The sequence below is a fragment of the Cordyceps javanica genome, chromosome 7, assembly GCF_051103115.1.
Source record: "Cordyceps javanica chromosome 7, complete sequence".
In the NCBI taxonomy this organism is placed as follows: domain Eukaryota; kingdom Fungi; phylum Ascomycota; class Sordariomycetes; order Hypocreales; family Cordycipitaceae; genus Cordyceps; species Cordyceps javanica.
Window position 1 is genome coordinate 1706054 of NC_139301.1, and position 19365 is coordinate 1725418.

The 19365-nt window shown below is 49.6% G+C and overlaps 6 protein-coding genes across 6 annotated transcripts; 2 read left to right on the forward strand and 4 right to left on the reverse strand.

The window, feature by feature from the left end:
- Window positions 1–328: 328 nt before the first annotated feature.
- Window positions 329–1066, reverse strand: V2A60_010020 (uncharacterized protein; the record flags this gene model as incomplete). Its single annotated transcript, XM_083261281.1, has 1 exon — window positions 329–1066. One exon carries the CDS (start codon window positions 1064–1066, stop codon window positions 329–331), a length of 738 nt encoding a protein of 245 aa, XP_083117407.1.
- A 2544-nt stretch (window positions 1067–3610) lies between these two features.
- Window positions 3611–4994, reverse strand: V2A60_010021 (S8 family peptidase; the record flags this gene model as incomplete). The annotated part of the gene is made up of 3 exons (XM_083261282.1): window positions 3611–4116; window positions 4175–4619; window positions 4713–4994. The coding sequence occupies 3 exons, from the start codon at window positions 4992–4994 to the stop codon at window positions 3611–3613; spliced, it is 1233 nt and encodes a 410-aa protein (XP_083117408.1).
- A 2304-nt stretch (window positions 4995–7298) lies between these two features.
- On the forward strand, window positions 7299–9172 carry V2A60_010022 (uncharacterized protein; the record flags this gene model as incomplete). Its single annotated transcript, XM_083261283.1, has 5 exons — window positions 7299–7749; window positions 7818–8112; window positions 8169–8530; window positions 8591–8657; window positions 9115–9172. 5 exons carry the CDS (start codon window positions 7299–7301, stop codon window positions 9170–9172), a joined length of 1233 nt encoding a protein of 410 aa, XP_083117409.1.
- Window positions 9173–12109: 2937 nt separating this feature from the next.
- Window positions 12110–12820, reverse strand: V2A60_010023 (proteasome core particle subunit beta 4; the record flags this gene model as incomplete). Its single annotated transcript, XM_083261284.1, has 3 exons — window positions 12110–12311; window positions 12413–12662; window positions 12724–12820. The coding sequence occupies 3 exons, from the start codon at window positions 12818–12820 to the stop codon at window positions 12110–12112; spliced, it is 549 nt and encodes a 182-aa protein (XP_083117410.1).
- Window positions 12821–13260: 440 nt separating this feature from the next.
- V2A60_010024 (ribosomal RNA-processing protein RRP9) lies at window positions 13261–15063 on the forward strand (the record flags this gene model as incomplete). Its single annotated transcript, XM_083261285.1, has 1 exon — window positions 13261–15063. The coding sequence occupies one exon, from the start codon at window positions 13261–13263 to the stop codon at window positions 15061–15063; it is 1803 nt and encodes a 600-aa protein (XP_083117411.1).
- A 546-nt stretch (window positions 15064–15609) lies between these two features.
- V2A60_010025 (SUMO protease ULP2) lies at window positions 15610–18366 on the reverse strand (the record flags this gene model as incomplete). The annotated part of the gene is made up of 4 exons (XM_083261286.1): window positions 15610–17317; window positions 17372–17628; window positions 17902–18285; window positions 18349–18366. The coding sequence occupies 4 exons, from the start codon at window positions 18364–18366 to the stop codon at window positions 15610–15612; spliced, it is 2367 nt and encodes a 788-aa protein (XP_083117412.1).
- Window positions 18367–19365: the final 999 nt, after the last annotated feature.

A 19365-nucleotide genomic window follows, 5' to 3' on the forward strand; every position in this document is an offset into this window, starting at 1 on the left:
GTTACTGGTCCGCTGGCAAAAGGTGGGTACCACACCAGTTGGTGAAGTATTTCGGTATATGGCAGTCCGACATCTTCCTTTCCATATAGTAGGTTTAATAAACATATCTCTGATAAGGCCTCTGGCTCTAAGATCAAACCTCTAATGATGTTGAAATTGGGACTGACTTGATAGTGCTAGTGTATGGCTACCCGCTGACTAGTGCGGCAGCAAAGCAGCTTTCTTCCTCTAACTAAGGGGCATAGTGCGCCAGGCAGGCACGCTAGTCCTTCGCCCACCAACAGCGCGGCAAAGTAGCACCGGCGATTGAAAGTAAATTACTTCAGTTTTAGTGTCCAGAGTAAGCTGAGTCTAGCTTCTCATCAGAAAAAGCTTCCATAAGCGCGTCCATGTACTTTCGTAGTTCGCCTAGCTTTCTCTCGAGGAGGGTCGGGGAATTGCGGCGGAAGAAACGGGAACAGAATTCGAAACTTTTGGCCTTCTCAAAATCTGCTGGAATGAAATCGAAATATCTTTTCAGGATGCGCTCGTAAAATATTTCTGCAAATGAGACTGGATGACAGAGTGTAAGCGGGACCCAGAACCCGCCTTCGTCCCATGATCGCTGCATAATGAGGGAAAGTGACTCTGTGCGCGAATTTCCGCACTTGTGTAGTTCCTCCGCCCGCTGTATATACTCAATAAATTTCGAATTTGTGGTTGAAAATTCTGTAGGTAACACATGCTCAATAAATTCACATCGCAGCCAATGCGGAGTTTGTAGAAATCCGATCGGCCATGAGCAAGCAAACTCGAGGTCAATAATAGCTGTGATATTCCAGTTCTCGTCCACGGAAATGTTACTTCGGTGAATATCACTCAGGGCAAAGACAAAAGGCCCATCATTCAGGTCCTCTCGGAGAAGCTGGGGCAGCACAAGCCTGGCGCCAGCGAAGCCTGTCATCTGGTATAAGGCATCTTCGCGGCTCTTGATTGCATTAGGCTGCTCTATAAATCGAGTTTCAAAGGCTATAATTCGAGAATTAACAAAATCTTGAACCGTGGTGAAGGTAGTGTTTCTCGACATGACGGGAGTCAGCCCCTCGTTCTCGTGCATTGTACTATGAACACTAATTGGGCGATTGTCCAGACGTAGAAACCCGCCGCTATCGATGCGGAAAGTTCCAATACAAGGTAGCGGGTGCCTTGCCATGGAGACCGTGATTCGAGCCATGTCTGTTTGTAAATTGTGTAACCGGGTGTCGTTGCACTTCTCTGGCCAAGATTCAGACAGCATTATCCCTCGGTCTGTCGTGATCATTTCGATAATTAGGTACCCGATGTCCAGTTTCTCGAAGCGAGTGGAGTTATGGCAGACGTATTGCTTCGGTTGTTGGTAGCCAGCGACCGAAAGAATAAAGCGTCGGGCTTCATGGTAGCATCTCGACCACCAGGGAACGATATTTGACTTAGTAAACTAACAAACCAATGAGCTATGAGATAAGGAGGCGGGAGATGGGAAATATAGGACTTACTCTTTCATTTGTCGATAGCCCAAATCCAAAAAGCTTCGGTATCGGAACATCAGGACAGTTTTCCTCTATCCATGCATACGTCGCAGCCTCGCATCTGATCTTTTCGTCCGAGTTGCCAGGGTGTGCTGCCTCCCCAACACGATACGGCAGTGGAAAGCGAATCAACGCATGTGGCGGTACATTCGGAAGCACGTCTGGATCAATTCTCTTCACAATTATGGTGAAGGGCACGCAGAGATTGAAGGATCCGTGTAGCCAGTAGTCCTGAGGGGAAACTTGAATCTCACTCGGTTTGACACTGAAGTGGTGTGCGATAACCTCAGCCACCAGATCCCTGCGCCGCTCGATGTAGTCGTAAAATGCTCGTTTACGCGTTGGGTAATTCAGTGCCTCCAGAACATTGCCTGCGCGACCCTCTGCGTCGGAAAAGGTGATGGGGCCAGAGAGAAGATTGCGTTTCCTCCTGGCGCACTCGTTGGCCGTTGGAGGTGATACGCTGAGCATAGGAAAGAGGGCACTAAAAGGCGAGGTGAGCTGGGCTGCCTATCTCGCGACAGCTTGACACGCGGTCATATGACGAAACAGCCCGGTACCAGGGGCCAAGTCTTACTCAACCACAAACAAAAAAGAATGTGAATTGGGGTAAAAATATTATGATGCAAAGATTGCCTGAGAAGGCGCATTTATAATATTTTTCTGCGGAGTATGTAGCACCGATTTATAACAGAAAGCCTCGTGAATTTAGACGGCGTGAGTAGCTAGTGCAAGCCGCGCGACAAACAGCCCACTGGCACGGAAAAGGTGTGCGAGTTGTTGGGAGCCTGAGATACCTTAGTAGTAGGAAAAACGAAGGGCTTTTCTGGCATACCTCCCAAGGGAGCTGGGGAAATTCGAACCCCAAGGTACAGGTAGGTACTGTAGCTACCATTGCTTCAAAGCCCACAACACACCGCCGGCCACATACGCTCCCAATCAGGTATCATCCATATTCGACAGAAGTGAGGCAGTTGTTCCGTTGGAGTGCTGTGTGCCAATGATCGGTGATTCGTTAGCTGCGTCCCAAAGGTGTTACAAGTCCGTTGGCGAAAACGAGAGCTTGTGTCTCCTGTTGACTGCTCAAGTTTCACATCGCGGTGACCATAGACCCCGAATCCAGGCCCTTGATTTTGTAAATTAAATTATAAGTAGATACTAGGTTCGTTGGAAGTGTGGTGCCTGGACTGATAATCTAAGCGCCCGTTTAGAATCGATGCAAAACTGCAGATTTATTTGGGCAATTAACTCCCGTGTGTGCTGTGCGCGCCGTGGGCAAACGGCCACCTAGCCAAATTACTCCAACACCTCCGAACTGCCACGCTACATCACCAGAATCATGGAGGAAGCAGTACTGGCGTTGACAGAACCGAGATTTCGTGAGCTGCCGGCTCTCTGCGGGCCGCGTGTCCATGATCAAGAGGCGCTCGTTTCGTATATTCATGCCCTCTCCGACTTTGGCAAGTTGCGTCTTGCCTCGAGTTGCACTGGGGGCAGAGGCCCTCCCATAAAATCAACAACCGGGACGGCTGCAACAAATGGGGGCTGCACCGGATTTTACTTATTTTTTTATTTCGGGAATAAAAAAACGAAAAAAAAAAATCTGCGCCTCTCCCTGTCGGTGCTGGCGACAACGAAGTGTCGCACCTCTGCGGCCGCGGCACGATCGGCTAAACGGAATAGTTGACAGACGCGATACTATTCCCCCTTCTCGGAATTTCCGGATCTGGCGTAATCGATTAAAGACCATCAGAGAAGAGGTCACAAACCAAAGCATGAGAAGAAAACCTGACGATGTGTCATGGCTAGAGAACCAATCCGTACTGCGCGAACTTGTCAGCTTGGCGTGCACATGTAAGTGTTATGAAGAGGACTTCCGTTGAAATTGATCGATTTTCTATGCTATGGTTGCTCAATAGTATGACCCCCGTGACGGGGCAGTGGTGGGTGACAAACCCGCTCGCTACCTATGTTGACCAACTCGCATGTCGGCTGGCTCGCTAAGCACCCACTTTAACTATAACCACATTATGTCAAATTCTCCGGCTCTGATGAGCTTGCCATTAGTGGGGATCTTCCCGCCGCTGGGGAAACACAATCGTGTTGTCCTCGGCTGATATAGCGCCACCGTTGGAAGCAACTAGATTGACAGTGTTGGCAGGTAGACGGCCGACTTTGCCAGGCGTAGCGAGGCTCTTAATCCTGTCCACGAGCTCCTGCACCGTGCGGAACTCCTCCAAAGCAGACAGGTAGAGTGCGATGCCAGCAACATATGGAGCCGCGAGGGAAGTTCCAGTGACTCTCACCGGATCACGCGTTTGACTCGAAATAGTAAGAACGTTATCTCCCGGGGCTAGAATATCTATCATGTCTCCATGATTAGAATCTTCCTGATATTGCCAGTTTTTATCAATAGCGCCGACCGTGAGAGCGTTAGGAGCTGAAGCGGGAGTTACCCAGTCAACTCTTTCCCAGCCCGAATTACCCGCCGCAGCGACGGTAAGAATTCCAAGCCGAAACGCAGCTTCCACGGCTCTATTGAGTGGTGAGTCGGCATAAGCGCCACCATCTTTGATGCAGTTAGGTCTTATGTTTGGAGAAAGCTGGCTATGTTGTTCTGTACATACCCTGTGACACGTTGATGACGGCTTTGCCGACTCGCCCACGCTTAATGATATCATCAATGGCCCAGTTAAAGCCGTTAAGAATCGAGGACTGTGAAAGACTATCCTTTTTGTGTGCAATTCGAACATCGATAATCTCGGCATTCTTTGCAACACCGTAAGTTTTTGAGGCAAGAGCGCCAGCAACCATAGTTCCGTGAGGGTCTAAGTCGTCAAAGTTACCGTTCAAGCTGTAACCTTGGGTAACACGGCCACCAAAGTCCGGATGAGAGTTATCGATACCCCAGTCAACCACGTATGCGAATGTTCCCTTCCCGGCAGTATCATCATAGCGAAATACATCAGCCCCAGGACCTGAACTAGATAGTGACGCTAAACCGTAGTCTGCATTCTCCTGCACCACAAGGACTAGCTTCTCGCCCGGTTGATCGAGCACAACGACATCAACCTAAGAAGTCTCTTTTGTGGTTAGCAATATCTTAACCCTCGGTGGGCAAATAAACGTATAGATGGGGTAGAAAAGTGTGTTATAGAGATGTACCTCGGGAAGATCTTGAATTTTTGCGACAGTATTATTATCAAAGGTACCAGAATAACCTTGAAAGTCTCCAATAGAGTAAGTATTCTCGATACCGGGAAGACCGAGGTCTCGACGACCGAACGATTGAGTATGTATTTCGTGCACCTGTGCGAGATGGGAATCGACACTTCGTGCAACGATGCCATTCTTAAGGATAACGATATATTTCTGCTCCGCAGCTACCGCGAGGAAGACTGATAGGAATAAAACCGTAAAGGCGGTTAATGGCCTAGAAAATGGCATTTCGCGATACACGAGCTGGTAGTTTATTTGACAAAGGGTGTAAGTGTAGGCTTGTTGGGGCTTTGTTTTCTGTTGGAGTATTTCACCAGGTAGAGTATGTACCTATGTTGCCTTTATAGTCAATCATGTGTGGATTCTGCTATTGTCGTGTCTCACGGTAGGCTTGTCGGAGGAGCCGAGATTGTTGTTGACATTGTTTAGACCGTTATAGGAGTCTGCTTCCAACTGCCGTAGACTGTATACGCAAGGGTAGTAAGGAAAGATTATACGGTAGGATTGCAACATTGCGCTTGGGTTCTAACCTGGCTACAGTCTCACGATGTGCGGAACTGATAACAAATTATGCCGTACTATGATGCACTGTTCTACTCTGAAACCATTACAGAGGCGCCGTCCATAGCCTTTTGGCGTCTCGCTCTCTCTTCGCATAGCAGCTGACTGCTATGCCACAATTGCTCGAATATATCAATCACTCCTCGATAACCCGCGCCTGGTCCCTCTTCTTCGTTGTTTCGTAGATAGATATCGTCTTCCCTTCGTCTCTGTGGAACTGCTTCCTGTCATGGTTTACAGCTACAATTATTTGATAGACAGTTATCCCCATCATGGCATTGTGACGCTCGGCAATTGAAAAGAGGCTCCAGAGCACTTGCGGGCGTTTTCTTTTGCATCTATAGGAATTATCTAGACGTCAAAAGCAATAACAATAACAATAACAATAACAATAACAACTGTCCTGCTCTGAGGCTGAGGCAGTCCACTTCCAGGAGCAGGAGCTACCTGCATAACGCCAATTTCAGGACTGGATGTTATAATTCGATATCAGTAATAATTGCAAAATCGCCATTGTCCGCGACTGTGCTGGGGCGCTGAACAAGTTGCTAGGTGCTGTTTTCTATCGGGCTTGCGTACATGCGGCTGAGTTCTACTCTCCAAGGTGGGCACAGAGTAGATGTAGGAGAAAGTGATCAATGATGTGCGAGGCTGTGCTCGTATGAGGTGCAGGTTATGAGTCGTAGTTTATGGAAATCAGATCCTTATTTTCCGCCCAAGATCTCGGAAAATAGATGTCGGGCTTTTCGTCCGCCGAGAATCTCGGAGAATAGCTGTCGGGCTTCTCAGCGTCGGCGTCTTGCGAACCACTGAGTACTCGGACCTCCTTACAATCATTGTCTATTACAATGAAACTACCCTGACCGGCAATTAATAATAGATTTGCACCAACCAAAGTGCTTCAATAGTTCTCATCGATAGCGTGTATACGGCGATAGCCGCAGGTTTTACCTGCCATAGCCCATCGCTGAAACTACTGGTCTAACAAATAAGCGAAAACCGACAGTCGGGTTCAGCGCCATTGTACTTGCGTTTCGTAAGCCATAGAATGGCCCAAACATGGTCAGCGAGGAGGCTTGGGAAGGCTATGCCTTGATGTTCTGCAACGTGGGCGCCGGTAACATAATGCCATGATGCTCTCTGCAACGCTGGCGCTAGTGGCATAATGCCATGATGTTCTGCTGCGCTAGGGGTCATTGCGTGATAGCTTCCAGCAAACTGCCCGAATGCGACGGTACCCATCTAAGCCAATAACCAGACCCCGCAAAACTGCATGTTAAATCGCTCAAAAAGTGAGTGCACTAAAAGTGCAGTACTCTATGACGGTGCTCAGTTTATCTGGTATGCGGGCTTAATTGTAGTGCTGTGTTTTGGAAACAATGTCCACGGAAGAGTGTTTATTTTGTTTTTCCCCGATTGGTGTAAGGCTACTCGATTGCAATCTATTACGTGTGGGTCATTTCATCAATAGGCTTTAGCGAGGCACGGCTCGGAAGTTACAGACAAGGCATAACGCATATCCTACGGCTTGTACTTGCTTAAAATGCCGATACTCAAGAGTAAGCATACATCAATTGCCAGTAGCCTTCCAACGAAGATTATAGGGCCCACAAAAAAGGCTATGCCTAATTATGCCGAAAGTAATGTCCGTCTAAGCTTGCATTGGGGAAAGATTCCAGCGTGAGACCGCAATTACTCGTACCAAGCAATGGGGCTCAATGTAGTCGAGTTATTGACCGGATGGCACAGATGCCTTTGACTGCATGTCACGGTACTCTGATATTAATTTTTGAATCAAAGCTATGCACAGGAAAGGGATAATAACTCCTTGGCAATGATTTCTTGGTGCAAAAGTTATAAAGCCATGTTCACATCCGCACTTTCAATGACAGTCTCGAACCACCACATCTACATTCAAAACAAGCAACAGACAAGTCATTCAACTACAATTTCTCAAATATTTAACTCACTATGTCTATTTCGAAAGGATTAGTCCTGTTGTTGACGTCCCAGGCGTTGGCATTACCGCGGGAAGTACTGCAGGCACAGGAGGCTCCCGGTGGACTTATCCATCTGCCGTTGGCTCCCGTGACACCTGTGACTGACGAGGGTGCAAAGTCTGTGGCTCGGCGTCAAATCTTTTCGGGAGTTGATCAATACCAATACACCACTGATGCGGCTATGGGAGTTGTCGTCGAAATCGGAAGTCCGCCTCAAAAGGTCATTGTGGAGCCAGACACCGGCTCAAGAGACTTATGGGTGCTGGATCTCCAACCTGGCCAGAAGCGAGAGGAGCCCGCATCTACATTCTTTGACCGCAGTGGCAGTAGCTCTCTCAAAGCCCTAGGAAACACCCGCATGGTTTCGTTCGCCAGCGAAAGGTTCGAGACAGATCTGTATTCTGATAACGTCAGCTTTGGAGGTAGGCTACGAGAGTTCAGCTTATACCGTACCCCAATTGTAACGAGCCACAATCTAACATGGTCTTAGGTCAGTCGCTAGGTGACGTGACGGTTGGATTGGCCGATTTGAGCAAGCCCAACACCAAGTTGGCACGTCACACTGGAGTGTTGGGCTTGGCACCCCCTGACCTCTTAAGTGACCCAGATGCAGCGAAAGGATCCCTCCTTCAAGGGATGCTTGACCAGAAATCTATCAAGAGCAAGGCCTTTGGGTTAGGTCTTCGCAAGCGCGGTCAAGGCGGCCTTACCTTTGGCGGGTACGATGCTAGCAAGTTCTCCGGACGACTTGAGAAGCTCGAAATCCAGGACAACGGAAGAGGGCGGTAAGGGGAAAGTTTTGCCTCACGCCTGGTCAATATACTAATGACTCTGTCTCTAGATACGCATTCAATCTGAAATCTGTTTCATTCAAGTCCAGCAAGGCTCAGGACCCCGTTGAACTTTACACCAAGACCGAGACTGGCAGACCTTTAAGGATGGGAACCGACAGTGGATCGGTTGCTGTATATATCTCCAAAGGTACAGCGGCAGCACAGGAGTTTGTTGCCAAGACAGGTGCGGTCATTGAAGATAACAAATATGTGTTTGGCTGTGATGTAGTGGACTCGGGAGCGTCACTCGAGTTCCAGATCAGCGACGCCACAGTTGTGTCGATGCCGCTCGCAGATATCGTACTGTCAAAAAGTGAAGATGGCAAGACCTGCACAATGAGGATGGCAGCCGAAAACAGGATGCCAGACCGTGAGTTCCCCATTTTTCCGATATCTAGCATTTCTGCCGCGACTAACATTGACTGCTTAGCTGTTTGGGTTGGCCAACACTTTTTCCGCAGAGCCTACGTCGTTCACGACTATGACAACGGATTTATGTATGTTGCCCGAGGTGCTGATTGTGGTTCGACTCTTGTCCCCATCGACGGCACTGTACCAGACGACGTCACCGGCAAGTGTGAACGGGAAGAAGCAGAGCCAGCTGAAGCACCCCTCCCTGCCCCGACTGTTGTCCCCGCTTAACAAGTAAGCGTCCATTACGATAGAGATAGGACTCAGGAACATGGGCAATGTCGTCAGGCAGAGCCAGTAGGTCTTGGCTATAGAAGAGGTTGCTAATGAAAAATATAGTACTTTTGTGCTACCTTGTTGAAAGCAATTGCCAAAGAAAGATTATAACATGCCTGTGAGGCAGTAGGCATGCTCCTTGCCAGTTATATGACTCAGAGCGGCGTCATTCAAGTAACTAATTGATGGACTAACCTAATTGCTGGTTTTGTCTGTGTAGCTGAGCAACTGCATACCAATTTCGGCAGGTGTACTAACACCAAATAGCCGTGACCTGTGGTACAAGGGCTCAATCACCACCTGGATCATCATCAGGGCGCCGTAACAATTCTTCATGCAGGGTTACTGATGTAGTATTTGGGGAGGCTGAGTATATAGCCCCTGCTGCAACTATCAGCAACCACATTCTAGCAGGCTCGTCCTACATGACTCCTCTATTCCTTTTGCGCCGCAGTAATTTGAAGCCCCTAAGTGTGGCCTCGGATCCATGTCGTCTGGCCCTGCCTCGCAGGGTGGCGGTAGGCGGGTATTCGGCAGAGCCCCTGACCGACCATGAGCTCTTTTACGCAATAGCTGGACCAGGGTTCACCCAATACGACGTGATGTGCTTCCGAGCTCGTTACGCTAGTTCTAGGCCGTGCTTTCAAAACTCCCGAATGGAGCTTAACGGGGTTGTAATGAGTACTGACAATCGACAGCTGGCCTCGTTGCGATGAACAACTGTTTCAGTGATAGAATGTACGAGACCTGGAAGCATGTCTACAGCATTATGTTCATTTTTGACTTTGCTATTGCATTTGTGATGTTGAATCATGATTTTCTTTTTCCCCTGTTGACGATTGATTGATCACTGCCGCTCCATTTCTTTCTATATAATCACCGGGTAGGCTGGTGAGAGAGCCGATCTTGAGCAGGACGCAGACGTAGTTTTAGAAAACTAGTAAGTAATACGACGAGCCAAGATACTACGAACCGTGGTGATGAAAGGATATTCTGAACTAGTCGGCCTCAGACAATCGTCAGCAGAACTTGGCCGCACATGAACGCAATCATTCCAACGTATCAAATTGTCGTTTACATTGCTACTATGAATCGAAGCCAGACAATCGGTGTAAGAATACCAAGGCGCAAAGCATTCCATTGATCAATGCAAGCACCGGCAATCAGAGCCACCCTCTCTGACGAGTAGGCGATGGCGATGACGCTGACTGTGGTTGGCTGTGGCCGCGACGGAGAGCTGCGACGCAGCAATGCTCATACCGGCTGTGCCTTGCACGTGTAGCTAGAGTTCGGCCGTCGCGTTCCGGCCTGGGGCGCGGGACAACGCGTCCGGCGAGACAGCGTGGCCGCCTGCAGCAAGAAAAGCAAAGCTTACTTGAGATCCCTCCCAAATGTCTTGTTAGTAGCCTCGCAACAGGTATCAACGTTACCTGTTGGGGCTGGGAAGCTGGACACAGTGACGCCCCTCCGTCGCCATGTATCACCTTATAATATCACGTTGTGTCTCTCATGGATTAACTTGTGTATATGCGGACTCTTGAGTTTGGATATTGTCGCCAAAAGTGTGCACCTGGCTCCCCCGGACAGGGCAAATCAAAATGATCATTTCAACGAGGAGTGGAGCGAAGGAGAATAAAGTCCTCCTCCAGCCCTCTACTGGGTGACACTGCGCCGCCGTGTGGACTGGTCAAATCCACCAGTGTTCTACCAACACCCATCACACGTTGGCAGCCCTGTTCATACACAAGTTGGCGGACAGGATTTGGCGAAAAGGCGCAATAGTAATGTCAGCCCCCCTCCTACTAATAAAAGGCTCGTCCGTTTATTACTATGCGATAGGGTATAAGGAGAGTAAGCTAGGCAGACGAAAGTTAACTAATATCAGTAGGCGTAATAGCAATAACAATCCCCTTCATAAGTATCAATTGATAATAAGGGCATCCTGAATTATTATCATACCTAGGCAGGTCACCAATCACCCGGCTAGAGGCCAGGAGTGACTCGTAGCACGGCAGTACCGACGAGGCTCTATTCCCTGACTATTGCCGTAGTCAACAGGGCCACTTATCTACATACAGGTACTTCGCTTTGCACAGTGTGCAGTCCGAATTAGCGAATAGACGGTTGATTCAATTAATACTATTAGTGTGTTATAGTAGCTACATAAATAGATGGAACGAGCATTGTGTAGGACATTTTTTTCTCTGTGAAAATCAGTCTTTTGTTTTTTAGCTACTGATAGTTGCTTTACTCCCTTGCGGAAGCTGCGGGGCCTCCTGCATTGGCTGTGGCGGCTGCGGACGCGTGGGTGCTGGTAATAGCTAGAATGTGCAACTCCTCCAAACTATAACGGACAATCTGGGAGCCAAGCTTGATCTATATTTGATCATTTCTCAGTAGCCTGGTTGCCTGGTTGCCTGGCTTCCCCGGGCTGCAAGATTGAACTTGTCGCGGTCTGGTGGGTCGCACCGCCACAGCATGTGGTCATGCCCGTCTTCTTGTCGCTTTGACAGGTAGCAAAACAGAAATCGCAGGCGTTGCAAATTGGAACGTCTTTCACTGAATGTAGACAGGGATCCCCTACTTGCACCAGAAAAACTGCCGCTAGTCCTCCAAACCTACCCAGGTAGATTCCTGGACCCGTATTAGCGTCCTTAGTACAGGGTACAGACAACGTAACGATAGTATTCTGCTTGAAGCAAACCAGGCCCTGCTTTGGTCGAGCTGTTGATCGATCTAGGTAGTAGGCATGCACGGAATCCCAATGAGCCACCAGCTTCTGCCTCGCTGACAAAGCCGCCGCCGCCAACGTATCGCTTTAGCTATGCATTCGGTTTATTTACTCGATCCTACTCTCTATGCAAGTATGATCGGATCTTGACCCCCATAAAGAGCAAGTTTCCAAGTACTATGATCATTTTTTGTCTTAAGGGCTGGAGTAATAAATACGCGCACCTTTGGAATGTCTCAGCAGCACCCGAGGACGAAAGATGTAACTCTGTCTATGTTTACAGCATTGGAGGCTTATGGCTAGCAGCCTCGACGGAAATAGCAATTGCGCTTATAGCCGTCGAGGCTGCCTAATGAAAGCATATTGGGTAGGCTTCATCATGCGGGTTCGGGTCCTACTTTGGCGAAATTTGAAAATCGTCGACGAGAGGACGCAGGTGTCACATCTGCCAGAGTCCTTTCCCTTGAATTTCCTAGGTCTACCTAGCCATGATTATACAGATTTTACCCTGATCCATCCTTACTGGATCATTCACGCACTTTTGACTACCTTATCGTCATCAAACTCTATGTCTATGATTCCATCCGCTTTGATGGCCTTGACAACCATGCCCTTGAAGTCAATCGGTAATCTTCTTTTTAACTCATCAGTGCACAGCGTTAAAAGCTTGATGCCCTGACCGAGATTGATGTCGGGATGATGGTGCTTGTCGAGGATCGAGAGGCAGTAGTACCTGTTGAACACCGTTAGCTTCAGTCTCTTACAGTAGAGCAAGGGACAGTAGGTGCTCCGCGCTTGCTCGGTCCTTGTTCCGGTGCTCGTAGATGGACTTACTGTGCGTAGCCATGTGCAGCGTATGGGACCTCTGCCATCGCTGCGAGATAGTCCATCCAGTACAGAGAAGGTTTGCCCGTGATGGGATCGACACCACCCATCAGGAGATTGACATTGTATGGCTTTCGGGATCGTAGACTGGATGCTAGCTCGCCGCGCACAAAGTGCGCCAGGCCGGACGGGGATAGATCTGTTTCGTTCCTCATCGAATACAGCTGTGCGTTGCGCTGGATGTATTCGGCAAATTGAACTGCATGGGGAGTTGGTATGTCAGCGTCATCGCCGGCTCTATATGAACGAATACGGCTTACCCGTATCGCCGGCTTCTCCAGAGAATGCAAGCAAGGTGTTCTTGTTCAGCTCTCTCGTTTTATCGTCCGATGCCTTGAGAATCGTGGCGCCCCTCATAGCAGCCTTGGAAGCCGCGATGAGGGTAAAGTCCTTGCCAGTAATTCCCAGTAGAACCTCCCTGGTAGGCCCGTGTCAGTCGCAAAAATTCCGGGGTATCGATCCATAGACGGATGGCTTCTTACATGTTGATTGTTTCCGTGTGTCTGAATTGTGGTGTTGTCGTGGGCAGGTTAGCTTTCTAGTTGTGCTGCGTGTCGGATTCCCGCGAGCTACCCAAGCTAGGCTGCTGTAGCCATGCGCGTCAATCAGCTTTCAGTGATGATAACCGCCGGAACCACTATAACCCGGCTCCACCCAATTTGTGCCAATAGCAAGCAGGTGCTGGTGGGGTCCATCCATTTTGGGCAAGCCCCAGATGTCTTTCGAACTTTTTTTTTTCTGGCGTGTAGGAAAAAGTTACTACTTGACTGGCTTTCGAAGTAGACACAGCAGCAAGCATGTCGTCGTTCTTCACAGTCCCCAGCGCTCAGAAAAAGCGCAAAAGGGATGCGTCGTCCAATGCGCCTAAAAAGAGAATTACGGCACAAAAAAACCATGGCATTGTCGGTGGCAGGAAAGGTGCCATTACACCAAAGAAGCGACTAGAGCGGGACGAGTCAATCTCTGGCAGCGACTCAGATGACGGCGATGAAGACTCTGACATTCCTTCCGACATGCAAGAGGACTTGAGCGATAGCGAATCCGAGGAGAGCGAGGAAGAAACCGCCGCCGAACGAAGATTACGCCTGGCAGAGCGCTATCTGAACAATGTCAAACAGAACGTGGACGAAGCTGGCTTTGACGCCGCCGATATCGATCGCGATATGATTGCTGAACGACTGCAAGAGGACATCGCAGAGACCAAAGGAAGAGTGTACCGCCAATTGGCTTCGGGGCTGGCCGTCCGCAAGTCATCACAAACATTTTTTCGAACAAACACCCACGCGATCACTTCGGTCGCCGCATGTGCGCCGTATGTATACACGGCGAGCAAAGATCTGTTTCTCCATAGATGGAGAACGCAGGACTTGCCGGAACATCAATATCCACAGACTACGAGACGCAAACTCCAGAAGCCTGCCGCTCCGCCGCGGCGAAAACCCGAGCTCGAAACCTGGATCAGGGGAAATACCGCCAAAGCTGGACAAAGATTCTACAAGAGACATACGGGTCGGATTCTCGCTGTTGCAGCCTCGCCGGATGGTAAGTACGTTGTAACTGGAGGAGAGGACAAGAAAATGATTGTCTACGAGGCGGCAACACTAAAGCCAATCAAAGTCCTCACCCACCACCGGGACGCCGTCACGGGCCTTGCTTTCCGAAGAGGTACAAACCAGCTTTACTCGTGCTCCAAAGACAGAACTGTCAAAGTCTGGAGCTTGGACGAGATGGCCTATGTCGAAACGTTGTTTGGCCATCAGGACGAAGTCGTCGACATTGACGCATTGGCACAGGAGCGTTGCGTCAGCGTTGGTGCACGTGATCGTACTGCGCGTCTATGGAAAGTCATGGAGGAAACACAGCTCGTGTTCCGGGGCGGCGCTGTTGACAAGAAGTCGAAGCATCCGGGAGTAGACAAACGCTCATTACTCGCCGAAGGCACGATGGACCGCATCGCCATGATCGATGACGAACTCTTCGTGACTGGCAGCGATAACGGCTCTATCTCACTATGGAGCGTCGCCAAGAAGAAGCCCGTGTACATTGAGCCATTGGCGCACGGCGTTGACCCGCCCCTCGACCCTCACTCCGCATCCGCTGAGAAGAAGCCCAGAAGCGACGAGATTCCCGCCCCGACGCCTCGCTGGATCACGGCGCTCAAGACGATACCATACTCTGATATCATCCTCAGCGGCAGCTGGGATGGGAGGGTCAAGGCTTGGCAGCTTTCAGAGGATAAGCGTAAAATCAGTCTACTAGGCTCGCTTGGTGGGCAGGATACGGGAGGGAGCCTCACAGAGGCTGACGGGAACGATGAGGAGCAGGACGAGGATGATCGAAACCCTGCGTACAAACAAATGCCACAGCGCCCAATCGAGGGTATCATCAATGACATTACTGTGTTTGAGCGTGGCGACCGCGGCAAAGACGGGCTATGTGTCGTGGCGGCGGTAAGCAATGAGCATCGCCTCGGCCGGTGGAAGGTACGAAAGGGGGCAAGAAATGGTGGTGTCATATTTGAGGTGCCTCGTATATTGGATGAGGCGGTGAATGGAGATGCAAACGACGGGAACTCGGATGATGGAAACTCAGATGAATAAGACATGGAGCTCTCACGGGAAGGGGCGAAAAGAGGCCCATAATGGTGCATTAGTAAAAGACACAGCATGTGCATGGGAAATGAGATGGGAAGTGAATTGTCATGTACAAATTTCTTGAAAGCCATGTATATTGAAATATCTTCTTTCTCGCTGTCCGCATGGTATGGATGCTGATCTGGTGAAATGATGACGTATTGTAACATGATAAAGTAAATGTACCTGACTGTGTGAAAACGCCATGACAGAATAACCGTATAAATGATAAAAATGTAACAATTGGGTGACCTCTTATCCCTCTCGCTCACGCACTTGCCAAGCAGGAAGAGAGAATTCGCAGTAGCCTCCATCTACCGATTGCCCAGCTCGCCACGTAAGATGCTCCAGATCTCGTCGGGTCGCATATCCAATCTATCTTGGAAGAAAAAAAGGGCTATGCAGTAGTGAACATGTGGTAAGCATCCGATGGCTGTTAGCCTTTGCTCAAAGATCTTACGAATGCGATGCTGAATGGACTCGTGTTGGTTTTGTTGGACGTGCTGATGGTAATTAGGGCGGCGTTACCACAGAGAGAAGCTGCACCGAACTCTGGATGTCGCTGATTTGGGCAGTATCCGGACTGAAAGATGTAGGTTGCGAGTCGTGTAGGTTAGCAGATTTGAGAGACGACTCTGCATTGGTGGCAGGTTGTGTGTTGTGTGGCATTTTGACGATGTCAACGATACCGTCATCGGCAGCTATCCCAGATGCGGATTGGAAGCGCCTTCGAGTCACTGCGTCAGGCGATATTACTCCTTCAATATACCTGGCTGGAGAAGGAGATGTTACCAGTCTCTTCAGTTGGGTGGGTGTTGATGGCTGGTCCCTTTTGCCAGATTCGGGGCCCTTGGACGATTTCCCCTTCACGATTTGGGATGTATCGTTGGAGGGACCGCTGATCTGTCTATGACTTGGTTTCATATCGCATTGCTGAGCAAGGTGCCCAAGTTGCTCTTTTTGTAGCTTGAACAGAAGATGGCGAATATTGTTGCGCAGTTCAGCTGCATCGATAGACAAGTTGAGGTCCTCCCTCGTCAGAATTTTGCGCACGAAATCTTGCGGGTTCTTGAGCAACGCCTCGATATAGCCTAGAACGAAAATTCCGCAGTCACAGTAGTTTTCTTGCTTTGGGATACCGCTAGCGTTCATGCCGCCAGGCAAAGTCGCCAGCTCGATATTTCGCTTGTGTTTAGCTTCCTCGACAAGGTAATCTTTCAGTGCTTTGCACGTAGCTGAGTGATTAGATCCAAGGGAATCGAGTGTAACAATGCGCGGCTGGGAGGCATCCAAACGCCGCGATGGTGCACGAAGCCCCTTTGAATTCCCTACAGGAGAACCTGTTGACAGAGCTACGTGGGCGGGAGACGACGCTGAATTGGATGAGAGCTGTCTGGAAGAGCGCCGTGTTATACTGGCATTTTCCAGCGATATGTCAGACATTTCTCGCTCCACGGTCGTCATGATATGAGATTTTGGCCGCAGTAGATCTGTGTCGGTTGATATATGATAAGACAAGGTGTCGTCGCCTGCTTGCTTTATGAGTTTTGGCGCATTGCATATGACTGCCATGTACCAATGAGCGTTCTCGTTGACTGGAACCACAATGTAGTCGTAAGTAAACAGGTCGAGCTTCGAGGTCCAGCTCTTGACACCGTCATAGTTGATGCCGCCTTTGCGCGATGTCAGCTTTTCAAAGAAGAATGTGTTGAAAATGTGTACTTGGTTAAAGAGCTCCGGTCGCTCTCGCGCCAAATCGATTTGAAGATATCGTAAATAAAAGCTGATTAAGTTATCATTGAGGAATTCACCCTCGTCCAGCCTGGGAATGTCCTCCTTGTCCACAGATGCCCGATTGCGTCCGGTGGCAGGGTACACTAGCGTTTGTTTCCAGTCTTGCTCCCAGCCGATATTCTTCTCGGACCAACGTTCAGCCTCGGGAGATGTTTCCTTGCGAGTTGTCGACATCCTTCTCGTGCGCCGAGTGTCCTTGCCAACCTGACGGGCTGGTAATGAATGATATAATCGTGCTGTTTTACGGCCAGAACGAGTTACGGTTTGGCTCTCTATCGATTGAATTTGCTGTCCATTGCCTTCCGGGCGCGCACTCGTCCCACTGGCGTCTTGAACTTGGGGGAGGTCTACACTCTCTCGTCTGACATGGAGCGAGCTCGCCACAGCATGCTCCCAGGCAACGTCAAGAATCTGTTTCATTTCCTCCCTGTTCTTGTCAGAAATTAGAATATAAAAGAAACATTTCGGTCTGGAAACTTACCTTGTATGGTCCTCACTGATACGCCCCTTGATCAGTCTGGCCGCTTGAGCAGCGCCTTCCGCGCTCGCAAATTGCAGCGTTATTGACGGCGGTCGACCGCGGATCATGGATCGTCGGAAGCTTAGGTAGGATCCGCCGTAGCGAACATTGCGAACATCGTTTAGATTGAATGAAATCCATTGATGTTCTTCATCCCGCTTGCCGTCGGACCATGCTTCTAGAAGTGAGGGTTCACTGGGGGAGTGGTGTAAAAAGAGCTGACCGTTAGCGTGTTCTGGCGGATCGTACATTTTTTTCCCAGAAACAGCCTTCAATATTGTCATCGGTCGCCGTACGGGCTCTCCTCTCGCGTTTCCTTTGAATCTTGTGGGCGCTATATCTCCACGCATTCGAGGCCGTGATCTAGGAGAAGGCTGTATCTGTGAAAATGTGGTTTGACGAGTATTTGAGGTAGTGATTGGATGATTGGATTGTAGTTCATCCTCAGATGTTTCTATTTCGTCAAGCTCCAATTGAACCTTGCGGCGTACTGTATTTTGGGGCTGTACTGGCGAGCAAGCGTTGTCGTGGCGCTGTCTGGTACCACGAAGTCTGCGTGTATTTTCGGACGTGACATTGGCTGGAGCAGACTCTGCATCGGGTCTGTCGATACCAACTACACTGTCGATCCTCGTTTCCGGCGCGCGAGAAGAGCCAGGACGAGCGGCCAAGTTGCCACCGTTGAGTACTGGTCTTGAACTTGGCGGCGAGAGCGACTGTGACGGTTCAGGGAACACAGTGTCTTGGGAAGAAACCTCCAGTTTTTGCCGTTTGGACAAGGTCTGTATGGGTATGGAGGGCGATGCAGGAAACGCACGTTTGTTGCCGGGGTTGGCCAACGTGTTGACTGATGCCCACGACTGGTTCATCTGTCTCTGTGAGTTGTGTGTCAGTTCACAAACGCAAGAGAACCATATTATGCGAAGACAGAGACATACGAGACGTTCAGGGCCCATGGCGGGTTGAGTTGGCCTGTTCTCTGTAAGTGTCTGGCTAGGCAGATTTTGAGAGGGCGGATGACGCCAGCGGCATACTCATAGTCTGGGAACGAGTTGTTGTTGGAATAATACCGATGAATGGCGCTGCAAACTGTCAGTGACGTCACTAACTCGTTAGAAGTGACAATGAGTGGGCGGACCTCCAAGAATGCCTTTGATACTTTGCTGTTGCAACAGTGATATCTCGGCTGGACTTTGCGTCTGGTAATCCAGCCTGTGGCCATGGAGCCTGACCATTCGGGGCAGGCGAGGTGGCGCGAAAACAGCCTGCTCGTGCACTATGGTATAATTGTTCAACAGACAAGAACTTCGACGGACCGTATAGCCCGAGCCTGCAATTTTAAACATACAGCTTCGGTGTATGAGTAGAGTTCGGTCGCGGCGCAAGTGGGCTGTTGGCCGATGAGGGATGGGAACGTTTCTGTTGCGTCTGTCCCAAAAAAAAAATGTCAGTGGGCTCTTGGTCAGCGGGGTATTGGTGGTGAGGAACGCGGTGGGTCTGGATCGAGGCAGCAACTAGGTAGACTACCTGAACGCCGTGATGAAGAGCAAGGTAGTGAATGAGACACCTTATAGGAAGTTGATGTAACAGACTACGTGAGGAGAGCGGGAATTTTTGGTGCAAAATATGGATAAGAAAGAGAACATTGTAAGTATGTGTACCTTCTCGCTTGCACTCTGCAGAGTAGCCGCGGCCTCCGTTGTTCTTATTAATCTCCGCCGATGGTGAGGAGGCATGACGAGGTCGAAAGCAGGGTTGATGTCATGGTAAGATATCGCACTGTCGTGCGCGGACTTGAGCAGGATTCAGCGAGACAGATTCAGTAAACGATGTAGAATAAAAGACAGGATATCAAGCCGCAGACACTCTAGACAGGATCTGGCTCGACCATGTCTTCTGTAGAGGGCAATATTACGATTCGACAGTATGGTGCTTTTGCTTGTGCAGGATGCCAG